The sequence below is a fragment of the Cladophialophora carrionii genome (assembly GCF_000365165.1).
Source record: "Cladophialophora carrionii CBS 160.54 unplaced genomic scaffold supercont1.5, whole genome shotgun sequence".
In the NCBI taxonomy this organism is placed as follows: domain Eukaryota; kingdom Fungi; phylum Ascomycota; class Eurotiomycetes; order Chaetothyriales; family Herpotrichiellaceae; genus Cladophialophora; species Cladophialophora carrionii.
Genome location: NW_008481830.1, coordinates 2,602,993 through 2,620,415, shown reverse-complemented (window position 1 = coordinate 2,620,415; position 17,423 = coordinate 2,602,993). Strand labels below are relative to the sequence as shown.

Genomic DNA, 17,423 nt, shown 5'->3' with positions numbered 1-17,423 from the left:
CAAGATTAGCTGAAAATGACTATGTCTTCGATGAATTCCACGTTCTGTGCCATCCCATGTGTCTCTTTCTCACTGCGTCGCAAGATCCAACAATCCTCCGCTTACAGCCCACGGAGCGAGTCCAAGTCTGATGCATACGTAGTGCGAACATGTCCCTAAAGGATGATTATAGCCATGACTTCGGGCCCATTCATGCCAGCATTCGTTCATGAGTATCGTCCGTCCGCCAGGTTGACCTTGTCGCTGCATGATTTTCCAGCACTCATGATCGCTGGCCAACGAGCAGACGAGAGAGGTTGCGCAGCCAATGAGACGCCGGACCAGGGATGGCTTCACTAACGAGCGACAGGGGAAGGGCAGCGACAGATCGCCAAGCAGCGCTACGGCGCATAAATCTTGGTCTAGCAGGCATTGAAGCGAGAGTTTGACAGGCCTCAGGCTAGGCGAAGATCAAACAGGGCGCGAACGCTTGAACGCTTGACCCCTCTGGCATAGAAGCAAGCCACCACCACCACCAACACCACCACCACTGACACCACCCTCAGCGCGGCCGGCCGGCCCACCAGCAAACAGGCCTGTGCGCATTACGGGTCGCCGATCGGGCTTCAGTAGTTGGTCCCCGTAGCGGGCAAATAGGCGGATGTGAGCTCCATACTTCTTGAGCGTTGCGCTTTACCAGAAGCGGTCTGACATTTCGGCAGTGGCACGAGCGGGCTAGTACCCTCCTCAGTAATGGGGGTCCTTTATTAGGTTTTTCGCTTGCTGGCCATGACGGTGGCAGGGGATGTCCACGGATAGGGACCGGAAAGCAGGCGGTCATCGTGCTGGAAGTGTCCTTGGTGTTTACGCAGAATGTGACTTCAGGACAAGTCCACCGTGGTGCAGTCCAGCTGGATCGCAAGAGGGCTCAGAAGGCCCATCGCTGTGACAGTCACTGGAGGCTCTGAAGCGCAGGTGAAGAGTGTCGAGGCAGGAACCCCGCCCCCCCCTCCCTCAGGCTTTTCGGCATCGGATGCGGAGCGTGAGCAAAGCCTGAGGAATAATGAGGCAGGAGAGGGCCTATCGGACCGTTGGTCGATCGGTGGGAGGCGCTCCAGGGCGGACTGTCTCCACGACGCCGTCGATTCTTCACTGGTGGCTCTGTCTCGAGTGGTTCGTCTTACTGCTGATCTAACACGGTCCCTCTCCTCCTAGCATTATTTTCTTCTCATCCCGCTCGTTGGATCAGGCCAGACAGGGCGGCGTGTGGCTTGACCCCCACAAATTAACGTTGTATCTGTCAAATGTACTCCGTACGGAGTACTATTGCGTATCATTTGGCCCCGTTCCACCTGACAGGCCTGATATCCCCCCTCCGGTTCCGTCACCGTCGCTGGACACCCCTGCCCCGACTGGGACAGTACACATGCCATGTATGGGAAAGTGGCCGGTATGTAGTGAGAATAAGCGGGATGTTGCGAGACTATAAACGCCATCAGCACAAATGAAGCTCAGCTGTCATCATGCACAGGGCGGATCAGCATGCTTGCAATCAAACCTGAAGGCGAGACGGAACCTTCCTGATTCATCGCATACCTCGCTCGGTATAACTCACGACTCGATCTGCACTGTCGTCAGCTGTGGATGGTCTCTCTCCGTCGGACTTGCTACTTCCACGAATTGATCATGATTGATCGATATCCAGATCCCGACTGTTCCGGATCTTTTCGCCGGTCTTCTCGAGATTTTCGTTGGCAAGAAACAGTGGAGAGCCACTTTCTGCAAGCCGCAGACGCTCGTGAGTCGTGCGTCTGTCGTGACTCCGCGACAACCTCGCTTGTCCCTCTTCGGATACGAACAGGGCTGTCCATCCGACGATCGTCGAATACGAAACAAAGATGGCCGAACGATCGCCCAGGAAGGCGTCGGAATTTGAAACCAGTTGTTGCGACCCGCGGCGACCACTTGGTTCCCTGCCTCCCACTCCTCGAAACTGAAGAGCCCTGACGCCCATTGATTGTGCATCTTGCTTTACTTCGTACGGCGTACGGGCTCTCTAGAACCTTTGCGCAAGTGTCATTGACGAAGCCTCTGATGAGAGCTTCCATGGACATTTGATCACCCCCGTGACACAGGACAATTCGTGTCGCTGTGCTACGTGCCGTGTACCTCTGATCGGTCCACACTTGGGTGCAAAGTCGCACAATTAAACCTTCGCAGTAGGTTGCGATGCCTGAAGCTGACAGGCGACAGCTCGCTACTCACTAGTCAAGCAGCACCGCTGAGCCTAAACTCCTGCAGATTACGTTCACCTTCATTTCACTTCACCTTCGCTTCACTCGCCTCGGAAGGACAGTCATGTTCCACTTGATGCCAATTCTGCTTCCGCATCCCGCATTCTTGCACGGAGTTCGCTCAGGTACAGTGTGCACGCACGCTGCTGAGAAAGACCCGATCAACTGCCTGTGCGGCACCGAGTATTGCGGTGCAGCAGCCAAGCCAGCTTCGCCAACAAGCGAACAGGCCAGAATGGTTGATGTGCAGCGATCATCCACGCGTTGACCAGGTCTAGGAGGGCGAGATCCTGATGGTCGTCAGTGCAGTCCTGCAGCTTGTGCATGATGCATACTATGTGCGTGCGCGTCAGGGCGGCACCTGACAGTGAATGCGCAGTACTATGTATGTTGTGCCTCTTCAGCCCAACTAATCCCGCCATGCTCGCCAATCGTGGTACAACTAAACAAGCTCCTGATCGTCCATCTTGCTGGAAGATTCTGCCTCCTGTACACTGCACCGCGCACGAGTCCTCCATGAGTGAGTGTCGTGGCTCAGGAATGAGTCGAGCCTACCAGTACCCTGGTCACCATAACGTGGCATCCAGGGCTCGCTCGCTCGCCCGCTGGTGGCCTGCAGTCAGAATTAAGCCATCCTCGGACATTTCGGCGAGTCTGGCAACCTGCCTGCCTGCCTACTGTGCGACACAGCAGCGTACGAGTACTCAGTACTAGGTCCCCCAGGTTAGGGCCACCCGTGGTACAGTATCAGTGTGAGACCATCATCTCGGGCCCGTGCGAGAGAGGACATCCGGCAAGAATGTGGCTTGCCCTATGCCCGCCCTTAGCGCCTAGCAACCCAGCTTCGGACCTTATTTCGACTCCGGCCTTTAACTAGCCGGCGCCTGCCCTGGCCCGTCTCGTGGCCACGGTGAATGCGTGCCCTTCGACGACGTCCTCGCCTACCGTAGGACCTACGAGTGGTAAATTAACTAGCTAATTAGTCCTCAACGCGTCGTTCACCGGTTCATCTGGCCGCTCGCCGGGCGAACGGCAATCACCCCCCAAGGAGATTTTGCCGAAACCACCACCAGATCCTCCCGGGCTCCAGAGAGTAGTACTGTGGAGGACTGTTCTCACAAACCCCGAACACCTGCACAAGCCGATTCGTCGGGTCGAGGTACGAGGTACCTCGTATTCCCTGGGGACGAGGGAGTAAGTGCCCGTTGAAAGAACTAGCTCGCCCTCAACGGAGCACAGTACCCAGTCGCTACGTATCTTGGACTGTTTAGTGCTCGAAAAGCAACGTCGCTCTCTCCCGGCCACGATGTCCCATGTTAGTTTCATCAAAGTGCACAGTATTCCGTCGGTGATTCTCGTTACATGCAGTGATAAGGACTCGTCATCGGTGAATCGGTGGAACATCACGTCGGCAATCCATGTGCAGTCATCTCATCTCTTTTATTTTGCGGCGCGAGGCTATTGACGCTCTCTCTCCCGCCCTCCCACCTCCCTGAGCGCCAAAGGACAAGGGGAGCGACCTGGTTACCCTGGACAGTATTCCTCCAAGTACAGGCCTCCCTTGACCAACGGCCTCGGTCCTTCGCGCTACTGTATGTCTTCACTTTCCCATTGTCAATGCACGGAAGAGACAGCATGCTCCACGATCTCCCCTTGAGGCTGTGACAGGACCTCGTCTTGGCTATCAGGTACTGTGGTATGGCCAAAGCCTCCGGGATTGCATATAAATACAATGCCCCGATGTTGTGCCTAGACACACCTTCCAGCCACAACCGTCCAGCGTCCTATCGCCACCCCTCTGTGAGTATCGGCCGTCGGTGATGGGCAGAGGCATCAAGCCATGGACTTGAAGTCATTGCCCGTTGAATTTTAGCGAGGCCAATAGTCAGCGAGCAGCCGCCATGCCGAAGCCCGCCGAAGGGTCTGCACCACCCTCTCACCCACGCGTGGAATTCAGGTCCGCACAACGCGCTTGTCGCTTTACCAATCCGGTGCATTCATCATTGATACTGTGCTGTTCTATGAAATCACCCATGATTCTGCTGTAGTCTCGCCACTCGCTCGCTTCGCATCATACTGTATCCGAACACAACATGACATTATGGTTCAACATCTCCTTCTCGACTGGACTGTTCTGGCATCGCCCCGACGCGACACTCGGGGTTAAGTACATCTCACAGTGTAGCACCTTATGTTGTACTGCTTACGGCTTACTGCCTGCTGTGTGCTCTGTCCTCCCCCAGATCCGAAGATCAGCTCACTGTACTCCGTATTCATGCTTCAAATTCGAGATTTAGAATTCCAATGGCACCGTGAGCCAGTCGAGCTCTCAATCCACTGCGTCTCTCCGACAATTAGCGCTGCATTGCAAGACATGATCATGTACAGAAATGCTAGTGTGTACTGCCTCGGTACCGTGTACATCCGCGCCCGACGAGCAAGGAGGTCAAGACTGATCTGTGCTTGCAAGTAGCATGTACACATACGCATGAAGGACCGCCTGTGGTCCGGACTGGGGACTGAGAGTTTGGGCAAGAATCCTCTGTCCAGCAAGGCCAATGGCGAGCCATCAGACAGGAAGCCTTGGTCTGCTTGCAGCTGCGGACTAGACTACAAAAGTACACTGCAGTGCATTGCAGTGTAGGATCTAGGACTCCCTAACGCAGCTGGACCGGCCATGCCATCAACGGGCACTGCACTGCTTTGCACTGCATTGTACTGCGCGGCCGCCTTTGCCAACTAGACTCACAACGTGTTGGGCAGCGAAGGTCGGTGCATGACGGTCACCTCCTTTCGTCTGGTGTCCTACGGTCCGTCAACACCGCGTACTCGATTGAAAGACATTGGACACAACCACGAAGAAACTCTGCGCCGCTCGAAACTTCCCACGACACGCCCCTATCTCCATATCACTGTGTCCACGGACTCCGTAGACGGCACACAACACACAGTACAGAGTCAGTCTCCTTCCTGCCGCATTTGACGTCCGCGCCCAACCCAAAGTCAATGCTGCGTAGACGCCCAACCCTCCTCGAAACCGACCGGACCGCACTTACGCCAGTACTTACTGTGGTCAGTCAAACCCTACTATGTAAAACATCTCTACTGGCAAATCCTATTCACTGACTGAGGCGCCCAACCAACACCGCCAGTGAGCGAGCACCCGCCTTGACCGCCCCACGCTCAATGAATGAGCCATTTACCTGTTTCGTCCTTACACAATGTGCTTCCGAAAGCCTAACTTCCAGCGCGACCTCCAATACACTTCCGAGGACGCCACAATTTCCTCATCCGTGAAGATCGTCGATATCGCATCGAGACGTTCGCTGGGAGGCGATTGGACGCGACGCCCGGAGACTGTCCCGCGTCGCCAAACAGGGAACCGAATCCAGCTGGGGAAACTCTATCCCCTGTACGTAAAGTACTCAGTACGGAGTACACTGGGCTCCGCACACAAGCACCCACACAGTACTCCGTAAACCTTACTCGGGTGACTTGGAAGTTGGAACAGGAGGGGTTGCGGAGCGTCTGGAACATCTGTCCCGCATAGTCTGGCCAGTCGACACGACAACCCTGAAGATCTACGGTCTTGGTCAACTGCGAAGTTGCAAGGTTGCGTGTGCGGGATCTTGTCCTTGACGGACCCCGTACTGGAAGGAGGAGATTCCCTCTCTCCTTCCAACTTTCCGCATATACCCCTTTTACTGTGACAAGTCTTGCGAATCCGCCGCGAGGGGGGTGAGACGGTTGCGTGTCTGGCACATAGGGACTGCTCTTCCTGAAGCGCGCGCAACCTCCCACGAGGTCTTCAGGTCTCCTCACTGGCGCCGTGAACCGACCTGCCTTATCCATGGTAAGAGAATAGCAGTTGGTACCTGCTGGTGTCGGCATCCCCACCGGTTGGCCAGCACATCATACCGCAGGACTTATCATGGCTTCTACAACGCTGTCCTACATTGTCCTCCGTTGGCAGCCTGGACCTCGGAATTGCATTTCCACTTCGTCAGGCTGGCGTGGTGCTGTGCGGTCTCGCGTGTGCCACTGGCATCCTGCTCAAAGGATCATGCAGGCCTGACAGGGCAATGTGCAATATGCTTGACTTGCTCATCCACGCATCAGGCGGTGCGACTAGGAGTTGCGTGATACGAGGCTTGCACGCTAATTACTCGTGCTGTTACATAACTCATCCGCAACATTCTGCAGCAGGTTCACTGCCCCAAGGGCATCCTGCGTATACCGTGCGTTATACTTGATGACTTTCTTCACTGCAAGCCAGGTCGGCACATCGATGTACAGCAACTCAGTGCTGATAAGCCAATCCACATTCTCGGAGCACGGCGGGGTGGTAAGTGAGCCACCATATCTGTTTCCCCCATCTGATTTCAGCCTCGCTTGAAAGGACGTTAGTTACATGCTGACGTACCTGTAGACCTGAGAATTCTCAAACTTGTCGATCAACTCCCCGAACGCGAGGGGTCCCGTCATGACAGCCTCACCGGGCACGGCAATATCTTCGACGGCCGAGAATACGGTGTCCAAGACCGGGTCTGTACAGCCAGGAGACTCGCACAACTCGACCAGAAAGGCGACCACGGCGAACTGTTTGGCTGTGCGAGACATATCAGCACCCGGCTCATTCAGTCTCAGCAAGTCGCCCAAGGTACCCTCTGATTCAAACACCCAGTGCATCTCCATCGGGTAGAACTCGTCCTCGAGCCGGTGTTCAGCCGGAGTGTGGAAATGGAACTGGGCCAGCGAGTACGACCCTCCCGAGTCCAAGTCCACGAGCGAGCCATTGACGATGACCTCGACGTTGGTGCCGAGGTTCTCAAACTCGGCCCCGTCAGGATAGTCCGGCACCGTCCACTTCAGGGTCGACCCTGGCACCGTGGAGATGGTGGCATTGATGACAATGGGCGATTGGGTCGTTCCTTTCTCGCACGCCACGTTGGCCGTCTTGTTGAGACCGTACCAGTTCAACGGTCCCTTCAGGGCATCATACCCGAATGACGATACCGTGACGTTGGGAAGGCGTGGGAAGGCTGACGTGCCGTGCGCGCAGTTGGCAGCCACCTTGGCTACGGCCATGAGGGACGTGAGAAACAGAGACGCGAACATGGTTTAAAAAAGGACAGGATCAATCAGGGCAGGCCAGAACGGAGTGGAAGGACTAAGCTCGACGAGGTCATTCATGTCATGTCATATTGCGGACGATGGACGGCGATATACATATCGAGTCGTAGCTGATGAGGGTTGAGGAATGCGGGATCCGTGATTACGTACTGTAGGCAGCGCAGCCATAATTATATCGTGGATCATACGGAGGACGCGAGTGCAGTATACGGTACGGAGGACAGTTGGGTCAATGGTCATCATCTCTGTCAAAACATTGACCCGGGACCGGGTGGAAAGCAATATACATATCCAGTCGTGGCTGGTGAGGGACGAGGGATCCGTGATTACATACATAGGTCTAGTACGAGTAAGTCATAATTACAGTATATCGTGGGATCACACACAAGTACGGAGTAGATTGATTCCACCGTAAATCCGTACAAGTTGGTTACTGCATCATCTCTGTTAAAACATTGACCCGGGAACCCATGGGGACGGCCGTATGGACAGGGTCTGTATAAATAGATGGGCCCTGGAGAGTCGGCGAGGGGGAGCGAGCGCCGACACTCGGGGGCCGCATCAGTCGTGCATGCTACGGACGTCCATCCGTCCATGCAACATACGGAGTACTCGTACGCAAGTACGTAGAGTAATCTACGTGGTGTATTTGAATGTTTCGTACGCAACCAAGTACGCAAGTACGTACAATAATGTTATGTGGTGTATTTATATGTTCAGCCCGGCCCGCCAGGATAGGATAGGATAGGACAGGATGCCTTGGTTGCCGCTACCAAATCCCTCTGTGTCGAAGTGGTTACAGTAGAGACGACACTTGTGCGGCGTGATCATTACGGCTGAGATGCAGTATCAAAAGTAGGCGGGAGAGACGGGGATTCGAATCGAATCGACTGACTGACTGGCCGATCGACTGATCGACTGACCGACTGACCGACCGACCGACCGAGCATACCATTGCTGTGAATATCACGGGGCGAAGGAGCTCATCGTATGCGGTACAGAGGACTCGTCTCGTACGAGTGATTGAGTGAGAGTACCCTGTACGGGGTAAATCAAGGCAAGACGTCTCATAGCTGGACAACATTAATGGCAGTTTGACGGGCGCATGTGAAAAGCCTGGGGAAAGGGGGAAACGTAACCACGATCCTCAAAGCTACAGCACTGTAATTCTATATAGTATCTACATGCCAGCACCATCAGGTAAGTGCAGGAGCAGTGGGGGTGAGCGAGTGAGTGAGCGACTGCGTGATTGAGAGAGAAATGATCGTGGAGACGCCCCGCGAAAATGGGCCTTGCACTGACTGCACTGCACTGCACTAATCAGCACCTCGAGGACTCCATGGTAGACGGCCACAGCGGCTCGGTGAAGGCGTGCTCTCACCGTAGCAGTAGCAGTACGTACCCAGTATACAGTACACAGTACCTACATAGTCATAGTATTATTCGTACCGGCCAGGAGACGGAGGACAGTCGATGAGGGGTCTGAAAGATCTCAGAACTACGGAGTACATGCTTACTTTACTCTGTACGTACTTCCTAGGTACGCAGTGCTGACATTGTTGTCGGCCGACGCCGCGGCATATCATTTAGCCTGGTTGAGTTGGGTGCTTGGTTGAGCTGGGCTGGTCAGGCTGGCTGGGTGTCTGGCCGCTCGATTAGTTTGACGAACACGCCATGCGGGCTGACGTACCGGTCGACCTAGTGGTGGGAAAAGTCGAGTCGAATTCGGGTTCAAACATACTATAGAGTACAGTACACAGTACCCAGTACACAGCACGCAGCAGAAAGCATATGGAACAGTAATGTCGAACTTACTCCGTACTCCGACGGATCGGTCAGTCGGGGAAGGAAGAGAGGGAAAGCTTAAATCAACGAGGGTGACAATGACAATGACAGTGACAATGATCGACACTAACGACAGCCGTGATGGTGATGATGAGGGTATACACAGACTGCACTGGGGACTCGTTCACTCTGGACATGGCCTGAAGATGACTCCGGCTCGCTATTCGGCGCAGGGACAGTAGGTAGGCAGGGCGGCATAGAGGCAGGCTGACGGACACAGCGGGTGTGATATCTGGCAAGGTTGACAAGGCAAGAGTCGAGAGGAAGACCAAGAAGGAGAAGAAGAGGGAGGCGCAGCACACTGTACAGTACACTGTACAATGGCAGCACAATGTACACAGTACTGACGTCCATCCACTCTGCCAGCCACGCCTCCAGCCAGCGCCATCACGTACACATCCACCTCCAAGCAAGTAGTCTAGAGAGGGTGAGCATGCGACTGACCAACCGCTCGCGGAGGGCAGAATTGAATCGGCAAGTACAGGTCGGTTTCGAACCCGACCCAGACAGATCTGGACTGATTCTGATCCTGATCGTATTCTGGATTGTATTCAGAACCCGGCTCTGGTATAGGTCCGACGTGATCTGTCCGTCCGTCCTCGTCATCCGGACGCAATGCAATGGAGAGTGACCTCAAATGGTCCAGCGAAAACAAAGTGAGAGCACTCTCTCAGGCAACCCACTGTCGAACATCCGACACCATGATGGCCATTCGCCATTCGCGGTTCATCGAGGATATAACCACACATAACTATCCTGCTCCAAGTCATCGGGTGGTCTTGAGATGTTCTCCTTGGAACTATCCTATACAAGATACACTACAGCACTGCTAAGACAATCATTGACACACGACCACGGCCACGGCCACGACCACGACCACGACCACGACCACGACCACGACCACGACCACGACCACGACCACGACCACGACCACGACCACGACCACGACCGACTTGTACCTGTACGTCGACTACGCAGCCGCGCAGCTCAAAGCGCCTTGTTCATAAGAGCACGGTAGCCTCATCATCTGCGCACACCTTGGATAGCGTGTGCTGGCGACGAAACAAAGAACCTCGGGTGAAACGGGAGTGAATTCGTGTGGTGCTGCATGCAGCATGTCGCCAGCGTGATCTAGAGGTAGTATTCTGTCTGTCTCACAAACAAGTCTGCCTGCCTGCGTGATGTGATGGCGACAGATGACAACAAAGAGATGATCCCATCGCGCCTGCTCGCTTGCTAAGAAATCACAAACTCACAAATGACAAAAACACACAATAACTAACCAGACCCATCCCGCTTGCTTGCGTGGCCAAGGTAATTCTTTCTCTCAACCAGCCAGCCGCTTCGCGACAGACCTACACGATCTTTGAAAGCCCATCCCAACGCCCCGTCCTTTGGCAGACTAAATGCGTGCCTTGTCGACCCCCCGGTCCGATACTGTGTGCCCGGGAGGGTTGTTCCATGTCATAAACTCGTCATAGCGTCGAGTGTCTTTCAACTCGATGAGACCATACTCCGCTCTGGATGATTATTCGGCCGTTCATAACCAGATGTCACCACCTTCGCCTTTCTCCCACTTATTCCAGGCAGACCAGTACGCCGTCTCCAAGTCCGTGACCCACCGCTTCGTATCAAAGAGCCGACTTGTCCATCGGCCCTCCCAGAGCATGCGCCTCAAATCCATTAACCTTCCTTTGCCGCGACCGAGTTTCTGTCCGTTCATTTCGCTCGATGGATATCTCAGACCCTGTGCTAACTCAATGGCCGCATTGACGTATTGTCTTTCACTTCGGACGAGCAGATCCCTCCTCGCTTCATCGCCCTCACGGCCCTCGGGCAGCGCACTTGCCACGATGCTGCCAGCCATACGACTGCACATCTTGTATCTCCACTTTCCCCACGTAATGATAGGCGTGCCAGACCACACCGTGTCTGCGGCAGTCGTGTGTGCATTGCATTCTGGCGTGTCGAGGAAGAGGTCGACTACCGAGGCCCGTGTGATATGGGCTCCCTTCGCGGCCACGTCGGTAAAGATGATCCGATCGGCGACTTCCTTGCCAGCCCATTTCTCCGCGTAGCGTTTAAGGTTCTGCTCGCCCAGGTCGGGGAATCGCAGTAACCACAGTATCGCGTTGGGGACAGCCTTCAGGATCTGGAGGTACATGTCGAAGGTGGCCGGGTCGATTTTGTACAGTTGATTGAAGTTGCCCAAGACCACGGCGGTGTTGGACAAGGATGGAAACAGCTCTTTCCGCAATTTCCAGCGTTGCGCTTGTTCTTGTTCCCAAGATGCTTCGCGGCTGAGAGGGTCTTTGAGATTAGGCGGACCCTTCTCCACGTCAGGCGCACTCTGCTTGTGGTCCACACAAAAGAATGTGTCTCGCGCAAAGATGACATTCTCCGAGTAGACCCAATCCTCGGCGTCTTCAACACACGACTCTGGCCGGAGGCGGTCTTCAATGTCCACGTTCCGTCGCCAAGGAGACAGTGTATCGGGTGGGACGGAGATCGTATCGGCGAAGACATAGTCGCACCATTCCGCTCCCAGAGTGCCAGCGAACCCCATAAACGACATATGGATCGGGGCAGGGCGAGCTGCGAACACCTCGTTGCGTGCACCTCGAGTATATCCATTGAGGTTGACCAAGATGTGAACGTTATCTTTGACAATCTGAGTGACCAGACGCTCCACGCTCCATGTCGACGCATCACGAAATAGAGGCGCTTCCTGTTCTATCTGATGTCTGTGGATGGAGCCATCGGACGCTGTGGTTGCGTAACATATAGCCCGTACTCGAGATGCGTCGTGCAGGCCGAATACTGACTGCATGAGATGTGCAAGGGGATGGTTGTTGAAATCCGAGCTAACATAGCCGACGTTGAGGCACGGACTCGGAGGTGATGGTGGTGGAAACACAGTTGCCGGAAGCCACGCAGACCGAAGCGTACAAAGCGAGATCCGCAGAGCATTACGCTGCGAGATTTGTCGAATCTGCTTTGCCGAGAGAGGAGCCGTGAAGGTGTGAAATGGAAGGACTGTGGGAGCGGAGGGTGGTGACAGAGCATTGGGCAGGCATGGTCGCGTGTATTTCCGCGCAGGATACTCCCTTCGAAGCTTGTAGCGATCCTGGTACCACTGCCAGCCAATTTGACGGATTGCCCGTTCGACCAATCGCACAATTCGGGACCCTTCCCACCTCTGCCCGGACCAGTATCGCAGCGCTTGTCGCACGGTTTCCAAGGCCTGGGGGCGTCTGCCATCATCAGAAAACTGCCTGTGTAAGGTCAGTTGATGTGCCAATGAGTCGATCACAGCTGGGGTCAAGGTGCCGCATCCCCAGGTCTCCCCGTCCTTGAGCTGCTTTTCGACGATTTCTACCACTCGGTTGATCCATCCGTAGGGCCGCGTCGGCTCTTGCTTCATACCTCGCTCGTCCACGTGTAACCGGTCCCGCATAAAGTCGCTGGCACAAACCCCTCCGCGACCGTCCCAACTGCAAACCGAGTTTAGCGCCGTGGCCAATCCACATACTGCTTCGGCAAAATCTGGGTTTGCTGCAACTGCTCGCTTGTAGTACACAATCGCGTCAGCCACCCGACCTTGGTCCTTGACGGCATTTGCCAGGTTCGCCAAGGCTATGTCGAAGTTACTGTCGCAGCTCACGGCCCTTTCGTACATCTTGATCGCAGCACCTAACTGACCGATGTCTTTGAGAAGGCTGCCCAAGTTGGTAAAGAGATGAGCATGCTTCTGGTCGATGTTGAGGCCGAAATTGTAGTACATCAATGCTAGTGAAATACCCGTGCCAGCAACGACGCCCGGTATATTCGAGATCTGCGAAAAGTGCGAATCCACAAGATGGTCTGGGTGCACACTTTGCTGTACGCCAGCAAGGAGGATCCCGACGTTATTCGCTGTCGAAGGGCTCCTCTGGAGCGAAAGTGACAAGTAATACAGGGCCAAGATCTCTCTGGTCGTGGGCGATTTCAGGCTCCCAATTTCCATGGCATTGGACATGCCATCCTGATAGATCTTGGCAAGTGAGAGCAGGGAGTTGCTCGTCGTCGAGATTGCAGCTTGTACGGCAAAAGGGGGTGTCACGTATTCTAGTCCTGGTAAGTTGCCCTCTGGTGGGAACATATGCCTGGCCGTGGCCTCCGCCTGATCAGGGGCCAGGAGAACGGGTTCCTTGCTCTTGAGCTTCGCTCGGACATAATCCCGATCCCGAATGTTGCATAGACAAGCAGTCAGAATGTCGTTGATTAGTCCTTTGATTCCATTTTTTCTTTGGCCCGTGGAAATTAGAACAGCATCTTCAAACGCGGCGGCAGCTGCGTGATTCTGGCCTAGGGCATAAAGCATGTTCCCTTTGGCATGAACAAGAGCCAGCATCCTCCCATTGTCGACTCCGGGGATAGCGTAACCACTTGTGCCATAACCTGAAGGTTGGGCTTCAGTGGTAGAATTGATGCTTTGGTTACTTTGGTCGGCGTCATAGTCGTATTGTGCATTGTCGTAAGAGGCAACTGTGTTGATGCTGGAAGTATAGCTTTTCGTGTCGCTTTCGGCGTCACTCAATTCCGCCCCAGTACTGTGAGGCTCATCCGCTCGGATGCGGAGCGCATTCTCCACATATTCGATCACACTGACGGCTTCCCGCGCTCTGTGACTGGCGCACAGCAATCCGATCAGATGCTCCACGGCCTCGAAGTAGCTGGGTCGTAAGCTTACAGCTTCTGACCAATACTTGAGAGCGTCCTCGCGGCGATGAAGAGCGTGGCAGGTCGCAGCCAGGTTGGACATCGCCTCGATATGGCCAGGATCATGCCTCAAGACAGCGCGGTACCATTCTTCTGCCCCAACATAATTCCCTAGACCGTAGGCCAGACAGCCTGCAAGGAGCATACCATCCAACCACGGTGTCTCAGCCTCTTGACACAGCAGCTCCATTGTCTGTAGCGCTGTTGTAGCTGACTCGTAGGATGGTACCTGTAGGAAAGTTGACGGTCTCGCACTCAATTGCCGCGTCTCCGGAAGTCGATCTGGAATCCCATATTGCTGACCGGATGCGGTCGCGGATTGTGGATGTCGTCGGAAGGATGCGAAATTCGCTGTGCCGTTGACCTCCTGCGGTCTAAAGATGGCTGTCTGAGGCCGTGATGGAACATCGTAATTCGACAAATCACCGTCTGCACCGAAGTAAGAGCTAGACGACCCTTGAGGTCGAGCCGACTTTGACTCTGATCCATCGTATCGGAAGTGCGATCCCGACCTCTTTGGTGGCTTTGGGAAGATGACAGGCTTCATGACTGATTTCGTCCCGGCGACACCGTGTACGGCCGCACGCTGATCCTGCGAGGTACATCGTATTGTTTGTAGCAGGTCTGTGTAGATTTTATTGGCCCATGTGAAAGTCTTGTCTCTGAATGCAATCCGTTCGGAGTGAGGTCCAGGTGTAAGCGAAACTAGTGCCGGTCTTGTCACAGCCATCATCGGACCTGTTATCGCTTGGGCCGATGGGGAGTAGTGGAGAGAAAAAGCGTGCTGGGGACCGTGGTAATTGTTCTGGGGTAAATTCCATGTTGGTGTCGCCGGCTCTACCGGACCAAAGTGGCTGTCCAGAGTTGGTTGAGGTATATTCGGCAGATAGGCATTATTCTGGACATTGGGAAGCCGACCGGATCGTCGAAGCGGCGGTAGATGTTCGAAATGATGGTCCAGAGGAAACCTCTCTGCTGGAGCGCGAGGGAAGAAACGGCTGTCTCTGATGGCAGCAGGGCGATAGGGATTGTATGTGCCATCCGGCCAGTATGGCCCGTATAACTCCTGCCCGGCAGACGCCGTGGGGCCAAACTGAGAATGAAGAGTAGCTGGGAGGACTGTCGGGATGTTCGAGCCTTGCTGCACATAATACCTCTGCGTCGGTTGTAAAGGGAGGTTCTGGTTCAGCATTGAATCGAGTCCGCCAGGGAAGTCCCACGCTGGGCGCCATGACATCCCCTTGGATGTTTCATAGGGCTGAACGTGCACGTCATGCCTGCTCTCCATTCCGAACTCTGTCCCGCCGAAGGTTCCTCTCCGCTGTGTGTGTTTCGCCTCTGGCCATGTCGAGGAACTCGTCAGCGAGGGGATGGTTTGTCTGAAGGCTGGTGAGGAGGACAAGAGCAGATGCTTGGTGGCCGGGATCTGAACATTTTTGTCCAGTGCAGCTGTGTCCGGCTCGTACAGTCTTCCCCCATTGGGTATCTTGCGTTGCCTCAAAATCTCGTGTTCAGCGTAACTCAACCCGGTCGAACGCTGGCGCCCGTGCTGCGGGATACCGGAGCCGGCAGGAATGGCATACTGTCTGGAAGCGGCACCGATAGGAGGGCGTTGGTAGAAATTGGGATCCCGGATTGGATCCATGATGTTCGCTGGTCGATGAGGAGTCGTCAGCATTCTGTGGAGGGTCTTAAATGAGCTCGGGTATGAGAACGAGTGGGCTCGTAGGGTTGGTAAATTTCAGCCCGCTTCGAAGGCTATCGTAGGAGGTCTTCTCGAGGATTTCAGGTCACTTGAAGATGAGAGAAGGCAACTGGGCCTGCTGCTGTTCCCATAGCCGACGCTCATTGTGTTCCGCCAGACTTGCTTCTGCGTACCGATCCCTGCACAACCATGAGTGAAGAGTTGTCGATATAGCAGCCTCCAGCTCGGGATGTGACAACGGGAGTATCTGGCTTTTCGAGGAATTGGCCGAGGCCAGCCTGAGGTCCGTGCCTGTCGGCGCAAGGTATCAGGGTGAGGGCACAACGCAAGGGATATTGAATGTTATCCACGGGTGGCTCTTGATTTCAAACGAGCAGCGGGAAGCCGCCAGGCTGCGAGGTTTAGGCTCGAAGGGGGGCAGCGGGCGGCGGATCTGCTAGGATTGGCGACGTGTTTTTGGAGATGGGGATATGGAGCCCGGCGGGAGGATGCGTATGAGCACACGGTCATGGAAAGTAACTCTGGCGCTGCTGGAATGCCACCGGTCCGCTCGATATCCGAGTCGGGGTACTTTCGTCAGAGGAGTGAGACCTGGGTCATTGTCCCAAAATCTTCGAGAGATAAACAGACCAGCTATGACGGCTGCTTGTTGCCCTGGTCAGGTCCAGGAAGCAGCAGTCTGCAAGAGACTTGTTCTGGCTTCATGGCTGCCGCAGCTACAGTCCCCATTCATACGAACGGGTTGAACCATCATTTTTTCATTAGACGCCAACCCTGCTCAAGTGGTGTGGCTTGCTAAATGGGTCCTGTCCCTTGTCGGCGGGATGCCTCCTGGCGGTCTGTGACTGGCTTCAAGGCTTACTGGCCTTGCTGGCCTCAGCAGCCTTGAGGGGCGGAGCGCGTCTTGGGTGTGTCAGTTTCCCGCAGCTGGGTGTGTCACGTTGGTGGCTGCCAGCCTTATTGGTTCATCTACGGCACTATGACTGGGCTACCGCAGCCTGGCTCAACGCCCAGCTGCTTCCTTCAGGCGCCCTTTTGTGCCACCTCCGCGCCTTTTGGGCTTAGTGATGACGATGAAGCGGGCGGCGATGGGTCAGGTGGAGTCCCCGGTGGAGCTGGCCGTGCTAATATGAGCAACAGATGGTCGATCGATGAATCGTGGTTGTGGTTCAACTGGAGCCGGAGGTTTCCTTTCAGACGTTCAAAATCCAGTCAGCTATGCGATTTGCTCACTGGTCACCAGCAGAGTCCTCTCTCGCGGCGTGACTATGCAGCAAAAGAAATCATCAACCACACTACTGGGAGGTGAGCCATGAGGGGGAGACAGGGCGGTAGGGACAAGGATTAGCCTGCTCTGGACTGGTTGTCAAATAGGAACGTGCGAAGTGTCTCGAGCCACAGATTTGGCTTGCGGATGAGCGGACAGCTGGGGTGAGTACACCTAGTATACTGTGTACTTTCCTATCGCGGGATATGGTTTTCTCCACGAAGCCAAAAAGCGGACAGGATATTCCAGGTCGTACAGCAATATCTTCGTTACCATCTTTATCGAGCGCCGTCCTTCCCCAGTCACGAAAATGACAAGGCTGTCAGATGTGTCGTTGGCCTTCATTAACGGCATGCGCCTGAGCCGATTGGAACCACAGCAATGGTACAAGAAGGAACGGGATAAGACTGTGCGAAGTCATGCTGAACACATTGCGGTC

General features: G+C 54.9%; 2 protein-coding genes across 2 annotated transcripts; both read right to left on the bottom strand.

Annotated features, from left to right (window-relative positions):
* Window positions 1-6,431: 6,431 nt before the first annotated feature.
* G647_06776 (uncharacterized protein) lies at window positions 6,432-7,391 on the bottom strand (the record flags this gene model as incomplete). Its single annotated transcript, XM_008731095.1, has 2 exons — window positions 6,432-6,636; window positions 6,697-7,391. The coding sequence occupies 2 exons, from the start codon at window positions 7,389-7,391 to the stop codon at window positions 6,432-6,434; spliced, it is 900 nt and encodes a 299-aa protein (XP_008729317.1).
* A 3,400-nt stretch (window positions 7,392-10,791) lies between these two features.
* G647_06775 (uncharacterized protein) lies at window positions 10,792-15,657 on the bottom strand (the record flags this gene model as incomplete). Its single annotated transcript, XM_008731094.1, has 1 exon — window positions 10,792-15,657. One exon carries the CDS (start codon window positions 15,655-15,657, stop codon window positions 10,792-10,794), a length of 4,866 nt encoding a protein of 1,621 aa, XP_008729316.1.
* Window positions 15,658-17,423: the final 1,766 nt, after the last annotated feature.